The 17931-nt window shown below is 45.3% G+C and overlaps 1 protein-coding gene across 43 annotated transcripts in view; it reads right to left on the bottom strand.

The window, feature by feature from the left end:
- Window positions 1-10955: 10955 nt before the first annotated feature.
- The window catches only part of LOC101391440 (uncharacterized), a 43727-nt gene continuing 36751 nt past the window's right edge, over window positions 10956-17931 (bottom strand). For all 43 annotated transcript variants that reach the window (XM_087420929.1, XM_087420930.1, XM_087420931.1 and 40 more), the window contains one exon: window positions 10956-17037. In XM_087420929.1, coding sequence (XP_087277055.1) covers window positions 14630-17037 — 2408 coding nt within the window. In that variant the 3' untranslated portion in view covers window positions 10956-14629. The remainder of the gene's footprint in view (window positions 17038-17931) is intronic.

The following is a 17931-nucleotide window of genomic DNA, read 5'->3' as shown; positions in this document are numbered from 1 at the left end:
CTTTACTACTGAAAGATTTCTCTCCCCACCCAGCAACAGCCCAGCCAATGAGAAATGCTGCAGCTCAGTGAAGCCCTTGCTGCCCTGAAATGTTACTTTCTTCCAATGGACTATCCTTTAGAACAGCCAATCCCTACTCCCAATTTTTCTCTATAAAATGAACTCACCTCTTTTGTTTTCCAAATTTGCCTGTGGTTCACCATAGCATGCACACCCTGAATTGCAATTCTTTTGGCTATTCCCGAATAAACTCATTTTGAGGGTAAAATAACAGGCGAATTTGCTTTTCACATTATAAGAAATTACACATTCCCTGCATAACTAAGGTCTGTCTCCAGTTTGAAGTCTCCAAAGATAATTGAGGGTGGAGGTATAGCTAAAAGATTTCCCACATTCACTACACTCATAAGGCCTTTCTCCAGTGTGGACACCCTGGTTCTGAACAGGAGTCTGTTTGCAGCTCAACGCTTTCTTGCATTCCCTCCAGTTCTGATGACATTTTCTGCCAACCCCATATTCGGTGATTTTGTTTGGCCTTTCCCTAGTATGAGTCATCTGCTTATGGAGATACCCCAAGGTGGCCAGGATGTCCTTCCCAGCCTCCACACAGGTAAAGGGCTTCCTGGACACATGGAATTTGCAGCTCTTCACAAATGAGGTCCTGTACATGTAGCTTCTGAAGTGTTTCACTAATGTGCTGCTCCTGGTGACACTGAAGGTTTCACTGAAGTAAAATTGCTTGGTACATACTTCTCTCTTGTAAACAGTTTCTACCCACGACATTTTGCATGGTGCTCAGCCAAGTGCAAGATGGGGACACACATCTCACAGGGGTAGACCTTTGGATAAAGGGACCTGCCTTGGGACTCCTGACCTGTGTCACTCCTTCTACAGAAACACTCTGTTCAGAAAGCATCTGTTTGTTCCCTGCTCTGGGCCAACAACCTGAAAGCGAAGAAATTACAGTGAACTACATGTTAATGTTGTTGGAAGGAATAAGTCTACACTGACTCATTGAATTACATCGAACTGAATTACTCCATTGAATTGCATCCAGGAATGAGTCTATGGGGTGTTTTTCAAGAAGTGGGAGTGGGAGTCTGGTTGTGTATTACTGGGCCTATAACGTCACAGAATGTTAGAAGCCTCACCAGGGGAAGGGCACAAGGACAGGGTGTGGCACAAAGAGACAAGACAGGTCTACAACTCCTTCCTCCACCAAAGGCTTTCATAGGAACTTGTGTGCTGGTGACATGTAAGGCTGTCCAGAGACGTGTCAAACGCAGAAAAATTCAATTGCAACAAAGTAGCAGGAGTTCAAGGCCAATTTAAGGATATGTTCTCACCTCACGGCACAACATATGAGGGCCAATGGTGGAGAGTCCTGCAGAAGGAGTGGTGAGAGAAACGGATCAGATATGGAGTCCAGAGTGGTGGAGATTATCCCTGGGCTGGAAGTCACAGAGGAAATGATGAGTAGGAGATTTGACAAGTCATCAAAGTGTCAATATGGGGAACGAAAGGTAGAAATGTGGTGTGGCCACTGGCAGTGTCGCCAAAACTGGTTGAACAGGACAGGCTCCTGGTATGATCTGAACACAGGCCTGACATCACACCCTCCCCAGCTGCCACTCACCAAGGCTGGGCCCCCCTGAGCCCACCCTGCCATGGCTGGAGTCGTGTCCATCCTGTGAAGCACAGAGGACTCTTCCCCCTTTAAGGTCTAGTTGGGCAACTACAGGGAACATGGAGGACACAAGTACTGACGGAAAAACCAAACAGGTGAGTGGCCAGCACTGACCCAGAGCAACTCATCACACAACAGACCACAGGAAAGAGATCTAAACACGACAAAGAGAACCATGCAGGAGGTCTTGAAAAACAGCTCACGGCCCAGGGAGTAGAGACCATGAGAATGTGTGTACTTCCCACAAACCAGCATAAGGAAACGTCAGCTAAAGGAAGGGAGAACACCTGGGATGCAGAGGTGCCATGGATCTGGACACAGTCAGTGGTCCGGGAGAGGAAAGCAAGGTTGGCTCCATTAGGCTCACTGTAAACTTCTGATCCAGAATCTTTCCCTATGGGGCTTCTGGGCAGCAGAGGTTGGGCTGCAGGGGAGGGAAGAGGCCAGTGCAAACAATCTGTCAACCACAGCACCAGCCCAGGGAAATGGGGAAGGAAGCAGTGCCCACGGTCCTGATGTGAGATGGACAGAGCACCACCTGGGGAAATCAGGGTGGGGGAAGGGGGGATGCAAAGCCTAGACCAGGTCACTGGGGAGGGTGTGAGTGCCTTGCCCAGTGAGGATATGAGGATATAGGTGACAAGTTCTTCAGAGTCACCTCTTGCTACAGGTGTCTCTGAGCCTCATCAAGGAACACCGCTCCTGCCAGATATACACTTGTGTCCTCACATGTCATAGCACCCTGTCATTATGGGGACAGATGAGATGAGAAGCAACCTCTCTGAGGACCCACATCCATACTCACCTTTCTCCAGAGCTCCACATCTCAGAGGAGATGCCAGTCCTTGGTGCCACTGATGCCCATGCTCTCCTCGTGGTCCCATTAACACCCTGCTCAGTCCTCAGCAACAACAGGCAGGTGGGCAGATAGACGCCATCAAAGCAGTTGGCCTGGACTGCAGGGCCCAACTACTCCAGCCAAGCAATAGCCCTGGGGCCCCCAAGATCATGACTCCCAGACACAAGGCAACCTGGCTTCACAATTCCACTTCAGTCCCCAAAAGCAAGGCCCTGGGGCCATAATGTCATACTTCCTCTTGATGTGCACATCACTCTGTAGACCATATCTCTCCCACATGTCCGGACCCCAGAGTCACCCTCCAACAGCCACCACACCTCCCCACCCCACACCATCGGCATCTCCCTGGACTCACCTATGGACTTGGCACATGGCATCCAGAGAGTGCTTGACAAATTCAAACACAATCCAGCACCCGCAGACCTCTGATGGATCCCGCAGCCAGGGAAAGCCCAAATGCTGCTTTGAAGGTTTCTTTGTCTGCCTCTGATCCTTTCTCCAGTATTAGCCACCCAGAACCACATGTGAGTTTGAGACACACATGACCTTCTTCCACTTCTGTGCTATACTTGCTCTCCCCTCAGCAGCCACAACCCACCACTCTCCACCAAACCTTCATTTAAATCCCAGCCCCACTAATCTCTGTCAGACACAGTGCCTCTCACAGATGACGACCTTTGCCCCTGACGTTATCCACCAGCAAGACTGAGACACCTCAGACCCCAACAAAGCTCGCCACACAATTCTGTTGATTCCATACAGTAGTGAATAACAGCAGCCTAGACTCAGTGTCATTTTGTCGCAATTACTCCTATGCTTCTGCGTCCATCTCATGTCCATTCACCCCATGGAAGCATTGGTCACGTGCTAGACCGTCCTCCCCACTCACCTACCCCTTTCATGATGACTAATCTTCCTCATCTCTTTTTGTCCCACCTCCCTCAATCATGTGCCCAATCAAGAGACCCAGTCCTGGACACCATCTAATTCTTCGTGACCTAGTAATAGCATTACCACCATGATGTAAACTCCACCTCCTAAATGTGATCCAGAGCTCCACCCTGGCCCACTCTGTAGCCACCACTTGTGGATGTCTCCATCCTGAACCCCTCTACAGATTTCCAGACCTGTATGTCCAGCTGCCCACTTCATGACTTCACTGATAGTTCTCTAAAACATCTCAGACTCTTCACAGGGCCAAAACAAAACTCAAGATATTTTCAGCGTACATTAGTCTACCACCAACTTCCTATCCCAGTTGATGGAGCTTCCATCCCTTCAGCTGCTAGGACCAAAAACCCTTAGGTCATCCCTGACTCCTCCCCTTATCTCGCTCATCTAAAATGTCCAAGAATCCACTAGGCCCTTCTAAAAAGATGGACCCAGAATTCAAAGGCTTCTCCCATCTCCACAGCTACCACTCTGATCCCTCAACACTTACCTGAACTATTGCAATGGCCTCCACCTGGGCTCCCTGCCTGCTCCCTTAACCCCATACATAATCTGCTCTCCACTATGCAGGGTGTGACTCAGACTGTTACTCTATCAAAGGCAGAACCTACAACACATGTGAAGAAAAAAAATGTCATCCTGAGTTTCAAAAATCAATTCCCAAAGTGGAGCTTTGTTTAGGCTTACACAAATTAGACTTAAGTTTTGGATTCCAACAGCCATGAGGCACCATCATAGGCATAAAAAAAATCCTCACATCACATGTGTGCTTCTGAAAAATGCAATAAACGAAAAGCAGATAATTTTGAGACTCTTAGGCCAGATTTCAAAGTCAATATTTGTGAAAACAATGAAAAGATTCAACATTTCAAAGTAATGGCATCCTGGGGCCAGCCTGGTGGCATAGTGGTTAAGTTTGCTCACTACACTTCGGCGGCCCAGGGTCGCAGGTTCTGATGCCAGCACGGACTTGTGCACCGCTCATTAAGCCATGCTGTGGCAGCCGCCCCACATAACATAGACGAAGATGGGCACAGATGTTAGCTCAGGGCCAATCTTCCTCAGTAAAAAGAGGAGGATTGGCAACAGATGTTAGCTCAGTGCTAATCTTTCTCACCAGAAAATTAAAAAAAAGAGAGCGTGCATTCTTCACTTTAATGGTTAAAGCAGATGTACAATGTATGTTTGATATGCCTTAAGTCAGGCTTTTTAGTTCAAGCCAAATCAGTTTTGAACCTGAATACTTACCCCATATACCTCAATATGTGAAAATCTCGATAGTATATATTTGCACTTGTGTGCCTTTTCATATCTGCTCATCTCTTCTCATTAAAGCTTAGTGAAAAAATGACACCCTGTGTGAAGTTCTGTGGTTGCAGCTGTGGACAGAACAGACACTGAGCCTTTGCTCCCACGGACCTCCCATGCTGGAGAAAGAGGCAAGTGTGATGAAGCTGGTGCCTGCCCTCCATTCTCCCTGAGGACATCTCACTTCTCCTCCAAGGTCACCACTGAGAACCCTTCTCTGTTGCCCAAGCCTTCACTAACACTTGCTCTGCCCTCAATGCTCCCATAACATCCCAATCGCCATCATTTAGTGCAGAACCATGCTATGATTATTTGCGTCTTCCTACCCAACTGGTCCTTGGGCCATGCATCACAGCCTCCCCGTTGCCACAGAGCTCCGGGAGGTGTATGTGGTATATGAAGGAAGACAGCACTCTTTGCTATTCCTCCCATTGAAAAGTGAGTCTTGGGCCAGCCCCATGGCTTAGGGGTTAAGTGCTCACACTCCGCTGCTGGCAGCTTGGGTTCGGATCCCAGGCATACACCGACACACCGCTTCTCCAGCCATGCTGAGGCTGTGTCCCACATACAGCAACTGGAAGGATGTGCAGCTATGACATACAACTATCTACTGGGGCTTTGGGGGAAAAAAAATAAAATTAAATTAAAAAAGAAAAGTGAGTCTATTTCATCTTACTCTGAAACTCGATGACTTGTTTGACAAAAATAATTGGTGGATGTAATTTGCTTTTTTAAAAATTTCTGAGAACAAGACAGAGTTTGTAGCTTCTGCATGGGTCTCTTGATACACCCTGGGCTGCCATGTAAGAAGTGTACCCATGTGTAAGTGCCCTGGTTGCAAGTTCCCACTGAGCCCAACCTTCCAGCCATCTGTAAAAAGGCACAGCAGGGGCCAACCCTGTGGTGTAGCAGTTAAGTGCTCGCACTCCACTTTGGCGGCCCGGGGTTCGCAGGTTCGGATCCCAGGCACACACTGATGCACCGCTTGTCAGGCCATGCTGTGGCAGCGTCCCATATAAAGTAGAGGAAGATAGGCAGGATGTTAGCCCAGGGCCAATGTTCCTCAGCGAAAAGAGGAGGATTGGCGTTGGATGTTAGCTCAGGGCTAGACTTTCTCACAAAAAAAAAAAAAGAAAGAAAAAAAAAGAAGGAACAGCAATGTGAGTGAGGTCATCCCAGACCCTCTAAATCAACCCACACACCACCCGAGCATCGCAAAGTGATTTCCATTGATGCCACGTGGAAGAGCAGACTCACCCAGCTGAGCCCTGTTTGATTTTCTGATCCCCAAATTGTGAGTTAACGGTTTGATATTTTAAACCACTTACCTTTGGTACCATGTTTTTATGCAACAACAGACAACTGCAAAAGTAATAAATTCTTTTCACCGACCTAATTACTAATCTCCTCCAAAGACAAGTGGAGGTCCCACCCTCTTCTTTGTAACTTCTTTCACAGACTCATTATTCCCTCCGGGGATGTGTCATGCTCCAATGAGCTCACAGAAAATGAAGAACTTACCTAAGAGGTGAGGTTCTTTCCTTGAGAATTCAAGAGAAAAGAAAAATTATAACTTAGATAAATGAAGACATGTGAACACTCCTGGATCTTTTCAGTGCCCCATTAGGCTTCAACATCCTTGAATATATTCAGGAGTCTCTGTCCCTTAGCCATTGAAGAGACCAGCCCTGGGGCCAGGTAACTTATCCTCACAATGCACACTATTGGACAAGCCAACCAGCAGATCAGGCTTTATGGTCACCTGGAGGTGAGTGTGAACAGTGCTCTGTGGCTGCTGACCAGGGCCTGTCTTTGGAGGGATGTGACCATGTTCTCTCAGGGAAGGCAGACACAGCCTTCATCTGGGAGGCAGGAGTGTGAAGGAAAATCTGCATTCTGGCCTCAGGCCTGACACTTCCAATTGGGGGGGGGTATCAAAATTGGTCACCTCAAAATACGTCTCTTTACTTCAATTATTCTCAAGAACAAAAGACTCTGAAAGAAACTTTGAACTCCCCCCAACTAACTGCCTAAAAGAATTTAAGATAGGGCCGGCTACGTGGCTTAGCAGTTAAGTGCACATGCTCTGCTATCGGCGGCCCAGGTTCGGATCCAGGGCGCACACCGACACACCACTTCACCAGCCATGCTGAGGCCACATCCCACATACAGCAACTAGAAGTATGTGCAACTACGACATACAACTATCTACTGGGTCTTTGGGGCAAAAAAAGGAGGAAGATTGGCAATATATGTTAGCTCAGAGCCAGTCTTCCTCAGCAAAAAGAGGAGGATTAGCATGGATATTAGCTCAGGGCTGATCTTCCTCACAAAATAAATAAATTAATTAATTAATAAATTAAATAAATAAAACTGTTCAAAAAAAAAAAAGAATTTAAGATAGAAGGCCTGTCCCCAGGGCAAGCCATCACCATAGATAACTCTGGGTATGGATAGACTGGGAGGGTCCTTTCTAAGCTCATTTTTATCAAAGGTCTGAAAACCAAGTAAAAGTAGAAGTTATCCTTTTTAAGAGACATTTCCATTTATAAGGGAAATCTCCATTTGTAAAGGTATTTCCCTCTCTGTACCAGGTAGAAGGGGCAATGACCTTATCTCTAGAAACTCTTATCAGTGCAGAAGGCAAGGACCTAAATCTGCATGTTAACCTTATGCTTGTTTACTGTGTTTCTGGTAATCTCCCATAGATGACTCCCCCCACACCCAACAGCCTCCTTTGTCTTCAGCTGAAGATAGTATTTAAAATGAGAACCTCTGCCATTTTGTTGAGTTACTCAGTTTCCCGGGGTCTCTCCCATGTATACACGTTATAAAGCTTTGTTTGATTTTCTCATGCTATTTGGTCTCATGTCAATTTAATTTGTAGCCCAGCCAGAAAGGACCCAGAGTGGGTAGAGGATAGATCTTCCTCCCCTACATGTGACATTGGGTAAGTCTCTTCCCCTTTATCCCACACAGAGGTAGCCCTCTCTGTGACTGTGTCCCATTTTAGACAATCAGAAGGTTAGGCTGTTAATTCTGGTGACCATTTAAAGAAGCTAAGAGTTTTTTCCCACTTCATTGAAGTATGATTTAAAAACAATAAAGTGCACCCATTTGAAGTATACAATTCATTGAGTTTTGACAAATGTTTGCACTTGTGTAGCCACCACCATAATCAAAACAGAACTTTCTCATCTCCCTCAACACTCCTTGTATCCCACTGCCATCAGCGTCCCCCACAACACCAGCCCCAGACAACAACAAGTGATTTGATTTCCGTCTTTAGGTTTCTGTTACCTTTTCAAAAATGCTATATAAATGGAATATACACCATGTGTTTGGCTTATTTTACTGACGATGTTTTTAAGACGACTCTATCCTGTTGCATTTAGCAATAGTTAATTCCTTATTGTTGCTGAGTACGGACATAACACATTTTATCCATTTACCTGTTTCAGAAGATCAGGTGTGTCCACGTTTGACTAGTATAGAAGAAAGCTCCAGGCAGTGATCACATTTATTCACGTTCATTCAAGAAATGAATGAATGAATGATTAAATACTATGTGTTGGCCAGTTCCTAGTCACATACATAGAGACCTTAGACAACAACGGTGAGCTCTGTGCACATCAGGACACAGAGCTAGTGATTGCTAATCCTGGACAAGATTCCCCAACCACTTGGTTCAGTGACAATTATCACTGGCTCTGTGTTCACCAATAATGACGATTTCTTGTATTTTGCAGATGTTGCCTTGAGGTGACTCTGGCCACTCCAAGTGGCATGAGCTGGGAAAGACTGATGGCCGATAAAGAATCCACTTTCTTTTTTCTTCTTTTTTTGGTGAGGATTGGTTCTGAGCTAACATCCATTGCCAATCTTCCTCTTTTTTCTTGAGGAAGATTGTTCCTGAGCTAACATCTGTGTGAATTTTCTTCTATCTTTTGCATGTGGGATGCTGCCACAGCATGGCTTGATGAGCAGTGTGTAGGTCTGTGCCTGGGATCCAAACCCATGAACCCTGGGCCACCAAAGCAGAATGCATGAACTTAACCACTACACCACCGGGCCAGTTCCAAGAACCCACTTTTAAAAGAGGGCACTGTCTTGACGGGCATTTTGGTGCTGACGGTTGGCTGGACTCTGAGCCAGTGTGCTGGGCAGCCTCTCAAATGGCTCTTGGCTGAGAGCATGGAGGAGTGCAGGCCGACACCCTGAGATCCAGGGATGGGGGTACAGCCACATTTCCTTTGATCCTATTCCATCCACAATGGAAATCTCATGACCAAGCCAGAAGGAAAGATGGGAATATGAGCAGGCAGGCATAGGCCCAGGAAGGTGAGAACAACGTTAGAAGAAAATTTGCGGTCTCCACCACACAAACATTTTGTTAATTTTATCAAGTATTGGTATTTGTTTTGGTAATAAGGCAAATAATTTTTAATTTCCTTTTTGGTGTCATGATTCTCCTTCGTGGAAGTAATTTATTTTTGGACACTTATTTCATATACAGCAAACTTGATGAACTGTCATAAGTACACCAGATATTCATGACATGTTAGCTTTTGAAAAATTTCTATGTAGATAATCAACTTGAGAGAAATTATAGGTCTGTAAATGGTATCTTCATTATTTTAATTCTTTTTTGTCTGTGTCACAACCCCAGCTAGAAAGTCTGGCATGATATTTAATTTAAGCACTAATAATGACAACCTTGTCTGGTTGCTAATTTGAAAGCCAAAATTTCTGGTATTTTATTACTAAAATTCAGGTTTATTATAGTGTTTTAATCAGTAAATTTCAACTACTTAACAGCATATATTTCTATGCATAGTGTGGTGTTGCTTTCTAATGTGAATAGACTGTAGCTTACTTTTTATGCATTTATTAAGATAGTCACATGATGTTTACAATCCATTAATATGTTGAATGTTGTTAATGCATTTTTCAATTAAAAACCATTCTTGAATTCCTGAGATGCTTTCAACTTGTACTGCACTCTGTAAACATACCTGAATTTAATTGACAAGTTTTACAACAACGCTATTCTAGCACCATAAAATGAGCTGGGGAATAGGAAACTCTGAAATATTTTGAGTAAGTTTGAATACATCCTTTCATTGAATGATTCCTGGAACTCTGTTTCTATAAGTCTGTGAGGGCCTGGGATTTTCTCTTGGAGATTATTTAAAAATAGTATCATATAGATTTGATATTTGTTAGTTTGATCAAGAAAGGTATGTCTGGGGGTTTGACTTTTTTATGTTTTTATTTCACTTACATTAAAATTTTGATTGTTTTAGTTATTTTTGTGAGGAAGATCAGCCCTGAGCTAACACCCTACACCAATCCTCCTTTTTTGGTTTTTTTTTTTTTGCTGAGGAAGGTTGGCCCTGAGGTAACGTCAGTGCCCACCTTCCTCCACTTTATATGGGATGCAGCCACAGCATGGAAGGGGAACCCGGGTTGGAGATCAACAGGCAGTGAGCACAGAGGGAACAAGGAAAAGGGTGGGAAGGAGAGCATCCAGAGGGTGAAACGCCCTTACAAGGTCCAGGGTGGGGTCGAAGGCTGCAACTGGGAACCGAAGGTGTCTGCTCTGATGCCTTGTCACTAAGGCCAGATCACTCGGGGTCTCCAAGACCCCCCAGGATGTTCAGGAAGGTCCCTCCCCTCCAGCCCATCAGGATTCTAATGTCTCCCGCCTGCGAGGCCTCTGCAACCTCCCACCTTCCCGCAGCCCCCCAGCTGTCTGCCTGGCCTTGTAAAGCCTCCCGCACACGCTAAGCTTGGTTTTACACCAAACACCAGGGCACTCGGTAGAATTTTTCTGCTCCTCCTCTGTGCACATCTCACTTTCATGGTGGGAGAATTTACCATGTGGAAATTAGCAAACACTACAAAGTGGGGCTAGATTTACTGTATTACTGAATGCCTGGACTTAAGTGATGGAGATTATGGTAATAATGCAGACGAAACTTAACTGTCTATGACGTTTCTGGCCATGACATTATGTGTGACACAGAAAGTTTGAGGAAAAACAATGAGGAAATATCCTTCCAGTATTTAGAAACAATGACTACATTGTTTTGAGAGGTTCGGTGGATTCAATCGGAGACACAAAAGAAACTTTCCACTCCAAACAAATGGACTGAATGTATACTTTATTACATAGAGGAGGGTAAAGGTGATAGTCTGCAAACACATCCAAATAGGTCAAATAACAAGAGAGAAAAACATCAGATCGATTGGAAAGGGAAACACCAGATCGACCAAAGGGAAATAACACAAATCGACCGGAAAGAGAAACACCAGGTCAATCGAGAGAAACATCAGATCGGTTACTCACAACACCCACGCCCTTGCGCTGGGGCGAGTCCCTTCAATTGACACGGGAGTCCGATCGTCAGACCCCTGGGCAAGGCGTCCCCTCGACAGGTGAGACTCTCACAAGGCCTCAGTTAACAGCACTTTATATAGCATCAGTAATCTGCAGAGTAAGCATTTTGTGTTCTCATGCACAAATGTTTATCAGTTGTGTACGTGCATTAAGCCCCCTGGCTATTGTCCCAGCCCGGCACAGATGGCCAGTCAGTTCTGGGCTACGACACCCAAAGAGTCTTGTAATCTTAGAAATTGCAACTATTTTTTTTTTTTTTAAAGATTTTATTTATTTTATTTTTTCCCCCCAAAGCCCCAGCAGATAGTTGCATGTCATAGCTGCACATCCTTCTAGTTGCTGTATGTGGGACTCGGCCTCAGGATGGATGGAGAAGTGGTGCCTCGATGCGCACCCGGGATCCGAACCCGGGCCGCCAGCATTGCAGCGCGCGCACTTAACCACCAAGCCACGGGGCCGGCCCAAATTGCAACTATCTCTGTGGGAGAAGGGCCAGTTTCCACAACACAGAAAGCAGCTTTACATTTCTTTGTGTGCTGTAGGCTGTAGGTCCATGGAAAGGCCAAACATGGCTGTACTCATGCCAAGACATCCATACAGAAAAATGTCGCTCATGCCATTTACCAGAGTATTAACTCCACCATTTGTTGTTTCAGTGTCTTACTTGAAAATCAAAAGGGGAATAGCCATGACTCATATTAAAGAAAATAGGCAAATGGGATGAACAGAAATTGTACAAAAAATAAACTGGTAAATAAAGACATGAAAAATGTTCAAAATCACAAATCCTTTCAGCAATACAATTAAAACGACAGAGATAGCACTACACATTAAAAGGCTGAAATCGAAGAATGACCATATCAAGTACTGGCAGGGATTTGGAGGAAATGGAACTTGCACACACTGCTGGTGGGGAGTGCAAAAGAGAAATCATGTTAGATCACAGGCTGGTAGTTTCTTCAAGAGTTTAACATTCATCTACCCTGTGACTCAGACACTGCACTCTACACTACGACAAAAGATAAAAGAAACAATCATATAAAGAACTGACACAAATGTTTTAAAGGCTTTACTTTCAATAGTCAAAATCTGGAAATAAGAGAAAAAGCCCATAACCAGGTGAATGGATAAACTAACAGTGTTATATCCAGGGATAAAAAATTTATTACTCAGCAAAAGATGAGCTACTCACATATCATTGGTGAATCTCAAATTAGTTATGAAACATAAAGGAAATCAGAAAAAAACAACAGAATAAACAGTTTATGATTCTAATCATAAATTCAAGGAAATGTCAAGGTATCGATTGTAAGGAAACGAAATGAATAGTTAGCTGGAGAGGTGGGAAGGGCAAGGAGAGATTATGATAGGACATGAGGTTAATATAGGTTAAGGTCATTCTCAGGACAATGATGATGGTTTCAGAGGTTCATACCTATGTCAAAACTTATCAAATTGTACACTTTAAATACATGCACTTTAGTACATGTAAATGATACCATAATTCCTTACAAATGGGTTCAAGAGAAAAAAAAAGTCTGTATGTCACACTGTTTTTGGAAAATAACGTTTACAACCCTGCGTTGCGGTGGTCTAACAGTCAAGATTCAGAGCTCTCACTGCCGGGCTGGGTTCATATCCTGTCAGGGAACCCCACAACCCATCTGTCGGTTGTCATACTATGGGGGCTGCATGTTGCTGTGATACTGAAAGCTATGTCACTGGTGTTTCAAACACCAGCAGGGCACCCACAGTGGACAGGTTTCAGCAGAGCTTCCAGACAAAGACAGACTGGGAAGAAGGACCAGGCTAGCGGCTTCCGAAAAATTTGGCCACAAAAACCCTATAAATAGCAGAGAAGTCCTGTCTATCATTGAAAAGTGAGAGGATGGGCAACACCACCAGGCTGGGTTCTGCTCTACTGTACACAGGGTTTCCAGGAGTCACAGTCAACTCGATGGCACTAGCAAGACTATATTGACTCCACCAACTCTCTCCTCATGTCCTCTGTGGGTCAGTCTTCCTTCAGTGGCAGCAAATACAGGAAGCAACGAAGGACACTGCCACCTGCGTCAACAGGAACACTGCCCAGGTCACAAGAGCCACATTGCTCAACTACAAATCCCTTTTCTTTTTTTCCTGCCTGTGCAGGAATGGCCTTGAGGTGAACATCACTGACAGGCTACAGAAATCCACAAAACCTGTCAATTATTTTTATTATATTCTCTGACAGTGACTTTGGCTACATAAGATACAAATGCCTGGAGGTCCTGAGATTTGTGTACAAACTGATCCTGCAGTCACCATCACAGAACTATTTCTGGATGCACTTTTAGAAGAGGCACATTCTATATAGTTGGCTGCAGTCTCCTCCACTCCCTGTTAAACCAGTGTTTCTCTACCAATTATGGTTTCCCCCAGACCCATAGGTTTTACAACCAGTGACCCTCACCCAGTGAACTGTGGACATCAGGGCACATGGCTCTTTGTAGATCTGGGGAAGATATCCCCTCCAGTGCTGAGGTCCCCTGTGAGACCCCCTGTGAGGAAGGGAAAAAATTCATGCTGCTCTCAGATGCACTTGAGGTTCTCACTCGAGCTCTCTCCTCAGGGTCATCACTGACACTCCTGAAACACACAGCATCCTGGCCTCAAATGAGGACCAGAAAGCCCTGCAGTCTTTCCCAGGAGGCTGTGGGCAACAATAGAAATTCGGTCAAAAGTGGCTATCTTATGCCATCATACTGTCTCTCCTCAGGCAAATTCTGAGACCCCTAAAAAGTTGTTCACCCCTTCATGCTTGTAGAGCCCCAATTTGTTTCTAAACTACCCCACACAGTAAATAGAACACCTAAGATTAAAGAGGACTTAAACTATAAAACTTTATTATCGTACAAGACAAAGCAACGTGGGGCAGTGCATGGCTTGGAAGCTGGACAAATTCATCTCAACTATCACATGAGACCACATGTCCTAAAAAAGGGAGTCGTTCTCTGCAAGCTAGCAGCCCAACTCATGATATTCTCTGGGCCAACAGTGATTCAGGCCCATGTCAAAGGTAGTCAAGGTGGAGGGAAAGCTGACCCTGTAAGGGTTCAGGTGACTCCTAACTTGCTCTAATACATGGGAGAACAAAGGTCAGCTTCCCTGAGCACATTGTGACTGACGCACACTGTGTGGACCTGCCAGGTGGTAGAGGTGAAATGGCTTTGGCCACAGAAACTAGGAGTGACATGAATCTTGTTTTGATATAGAAAGAGCCATGGATAGGTTAGAAAAGGCAATATATTTACACAAGCTTCCCGCACACCTGAAACTTAGAGGAAATCTCCACATGAGAATCAATTCAGACAGACGGCTCCTCACACAGTCTCCTCTGCTGCCATTCCACTGAAGAGGAAACTGCACATTCCCTGTCCACCTAAGGCCCTTCTCCTGTGTGAACTCTTCGGTGTCGATTGTAAGCTGAACTGCTCATAAAGGACTTCCTACATTCACTGCACTCGTAAGGTCTTTCTCCCGTGTGAACTCTCTGATGATAACGGAGGGCGGAACTAGAAGTAAAAGATTTCCGACACTCACTGCATTCATAAGGTCTTTCTCCTGTGTGAACTCTCAGATGATAAGAGAGGCCAGGGCTACGGGTAAAAGATTTCCCACATTCACTGCACACATAAGGCCTTTCTCCTGTGTGAACTCTCTGATGATAACGGAGTTGAGAGCTAAGGTTAAAAGATCTTCCACACTCACTGCACTCATAAGGTCTTTCTCCTGAGTGAACTCTCTGATGATAACCAAGGCCAGAGACAGAGGTAAAAGATTTCCCACATTCACTGCACTCATAAGACCTTTCTCTATTATGAATTTTCTGGTGTATCGAGAGGTAAGATTTTTGGCTAAAGGATTTCCCACATTCATGACACTCATAAGGCCTTTCTCCAGTGTGAGCTCTGTGGTGTTTACTCAATTGTGATCTATCCATAAAGGTTTTCCCACATTCACTGCACTTATAAGGTCCTTCTCTAGTGTGAACTCTGTGATGATAACGGAGGCCCGAGCTAAAGGTAAAAGATTTCCCACATTCCGTGCACACAAAAGGCCTTTCTCCTGTGTGAAGTCTCTGATGACAATGGAGGCCGGAAGTAGATGTAAAAGATTTCCCACATTCACTGCATTTGTAAGGCGTTTTTCCTGCGTGAGCTGTCTGATGATAATAGAGGGTAGAACTACAGGTAAAACATTTCCCACATTCACTGCACTCATAAGACTTTTCTCCTGTGTGAACTCTCTGGTGTTGAATGAGCATCCACTTACTGTTAAAAGACTTTGCACAATCACTACATTTGTAACGCACTTTTCCTGTGTGAAGTCTCTGGTGTAAAATGAGGTTAATTCTTTGGATAAAGGATTTCCCACATTCATTGCACTCATAACATCTTTCTCCAATGTGCACTCTGCGATGATAAAAGAGGCCTGAACTAAAGGTAAAAGACTTCCCACATTCACCGCACATGTAGGGTCTTTCTCCTGTGTGAACTCTCTGATGAATATTGAGGGCAGAGCTGGTGATAAAAGATTTCCCACATTCACGGCACACATAAGGCCTTTCTCCTGTGTGAACTCTCTGATGATACTGGAGGGTGGAGCTAAAGGTAAAACATCTCCCACATTTACTGCACACATAAGGCTTTTCTCCTGTGTGAATTCTCTGGTGTTCAATGAATGTCCATCTATGTTTAAAAGATTTCCCACACTCACTGCACTCAAAAGGCCTTTCTCCAGTGTGAACTCGATGATGATAACGAAGGACAGACCTAGAGATAAAAGCTTTCCCACAATCACCACACTCATAAGGCCTATTTCCTGCGTGACATCTCTGATGACAACTGAGGGCAGAGGAAGAGGTAAAAGATTTTGCACAGACACTACATTTATAAGGCCTCGCTCCAACCTGAACTCTCCTGGTTTGAATGAACACTGTCCTATGGCTAGAAGATTTCGCACAATCACTGCACACATTGCTGTTTTCTCCACTGTGTTCCCTCTGGGGATGAATGAGGACAGATTGTTGGCTTAAGGATTTCCCACATTTGCTGCATTTGCACGGCCTTGTCCCAGTATGAATTCTTCGATGTTGAACAAGGGGTGAGCTTCGCCTGAAAGATCTGCCACATTCTCCACACACATGAAGCTTTCCTCCAGTGTGGACTCTCTGGTGCACAACAAATGAGGATTTGTACCTGAATGTTCTCCCACATTCCTGGCATACAAAACACTGTCTTCCAGTGTGGACACCCTGGTCCTGAACAAGTGTGCCTTCAGGATCAAAGCCTTTCTTGCATTCTCCCCAGGTGTAATGACTTTTTATGCTTGGTGAAGTGGCCCAGCACTGGGTGATTTTGTTTGGCTTCTCCTTGGTATGAGTGGTCTGTTGTTGCTGATGTCCCAAGCTGGCCAGGAAGTCCTTGCCAACCTCCCCCAAAGAAAAAGTCTTCCCTGACACATGGAATCTGCAGCTCTTCACAAACGAGGCCCTGTCCACACTGCTTCTGAAGGGTTTCTCTCCCGTGTGCTGCTCCTGGTGCTGTTGAAACTTTGCACTGAAATCAAACTGTTTTGCACAAGCCCCACACCTCAACAGTTTCAGGCTGCGTTGTGTTCCCTGCTGCTCAGCCAAGTGGAAAATGTCTCTCAAGACCGGACCACACGTCTCACAGGGGTGGGTCTTCTGGGAAGATGGAGCTGCCTTGGGAGTCCTGGCAGATGAAACTTCTACAGAAACACTCGGTTCAAAGGGAGCCTCCGCATCCTCTGCTCCACAGCAGCAACCTGAACACAAAGAAACCCTGGTGAAGTACAAGTTGACTACAGGGATGGGGCAACCCCATCACAAGTGTGCATCTGTCTCATCTCACAATGAATCTATGGGATGCTTTGCAAGACAATGGAGTGGAATCCAGGTGAAGGAGCAGCTGGTTGCTCTGCATTGCTGGGCCCATAAGATCACAGACTGCTGGAGACCTCACCAGGGGAAGGACACAAAGACACGGTGTGACATAAGTAAGAGAAGCAGGGTCTACAACTTGTTCTCTGCCCACAGCTTCCTGCAGGACCTTTTCTGTTGCTGATGTGAGTTTCAGTTGAAGTTGAGTCCAAGCCCATGAAAATCCAATCACAAGAAATTAGCTGCTGCTCAAGGTCAATTTAAGGATATGGTCACACCTCACAGCCCAACATGTGAGTGCCAATGCTGGAGAGCACTGCAGAAGGAGTGCTGAGAGAAAGGGGTCAGGTGGGGAGTCGAGAGAGGTGAAGATAATCCCTAGACTGGAAGTCACAGAGGAAATGACCGATAGCAGGACTGACAACCTGCCAAACTGTCGATATGGAGAAGTGAAGGTACAAACAGGTTCTGGCGACTGGTAATGGCACCAAATCTGGTTGAACAGGACAGGCTCCTGCTACGATGTGATCATGGGCCTGAGGCACACCACCCCCAGCTGCTACTCACCAGAGCCAGGCCGCCTAAGCCCAGCTTGCCATGGCTGTGGTCATGTCTGTCCTGTGACACACAAGATTCTTCCTAAGCCTTAGTAGCACAACTACAGGACATGGTGGATACAAGTCCTAAGGGAATGACAGGAGGTGAATGGCCTGCACTGTCCCAGAACAACCTAGCCCACAACAGACCACAGAAAAGAGATCTAAGTGAGTGATCTCAGC

The sequence above is a fragment of the Ceratotherium simum genome, chromosome 33, assembly GCF_057802395.1.
Source record: "Ceratotherium simum simum isolate JZ-2026a chromosome 33, ASM5780239v1, whole genome shotgun sequence".
NCBI classification, from domain to species: Eukaryota; Metazoa; Chordata; class Mammalia; order Perissodactyla; family Rhinocerotidae; genus Ceratotherium; species Ceratotherium simum.
This window is presented reverse-complemented; position numbering and strand designations above follow the sequence as displayed.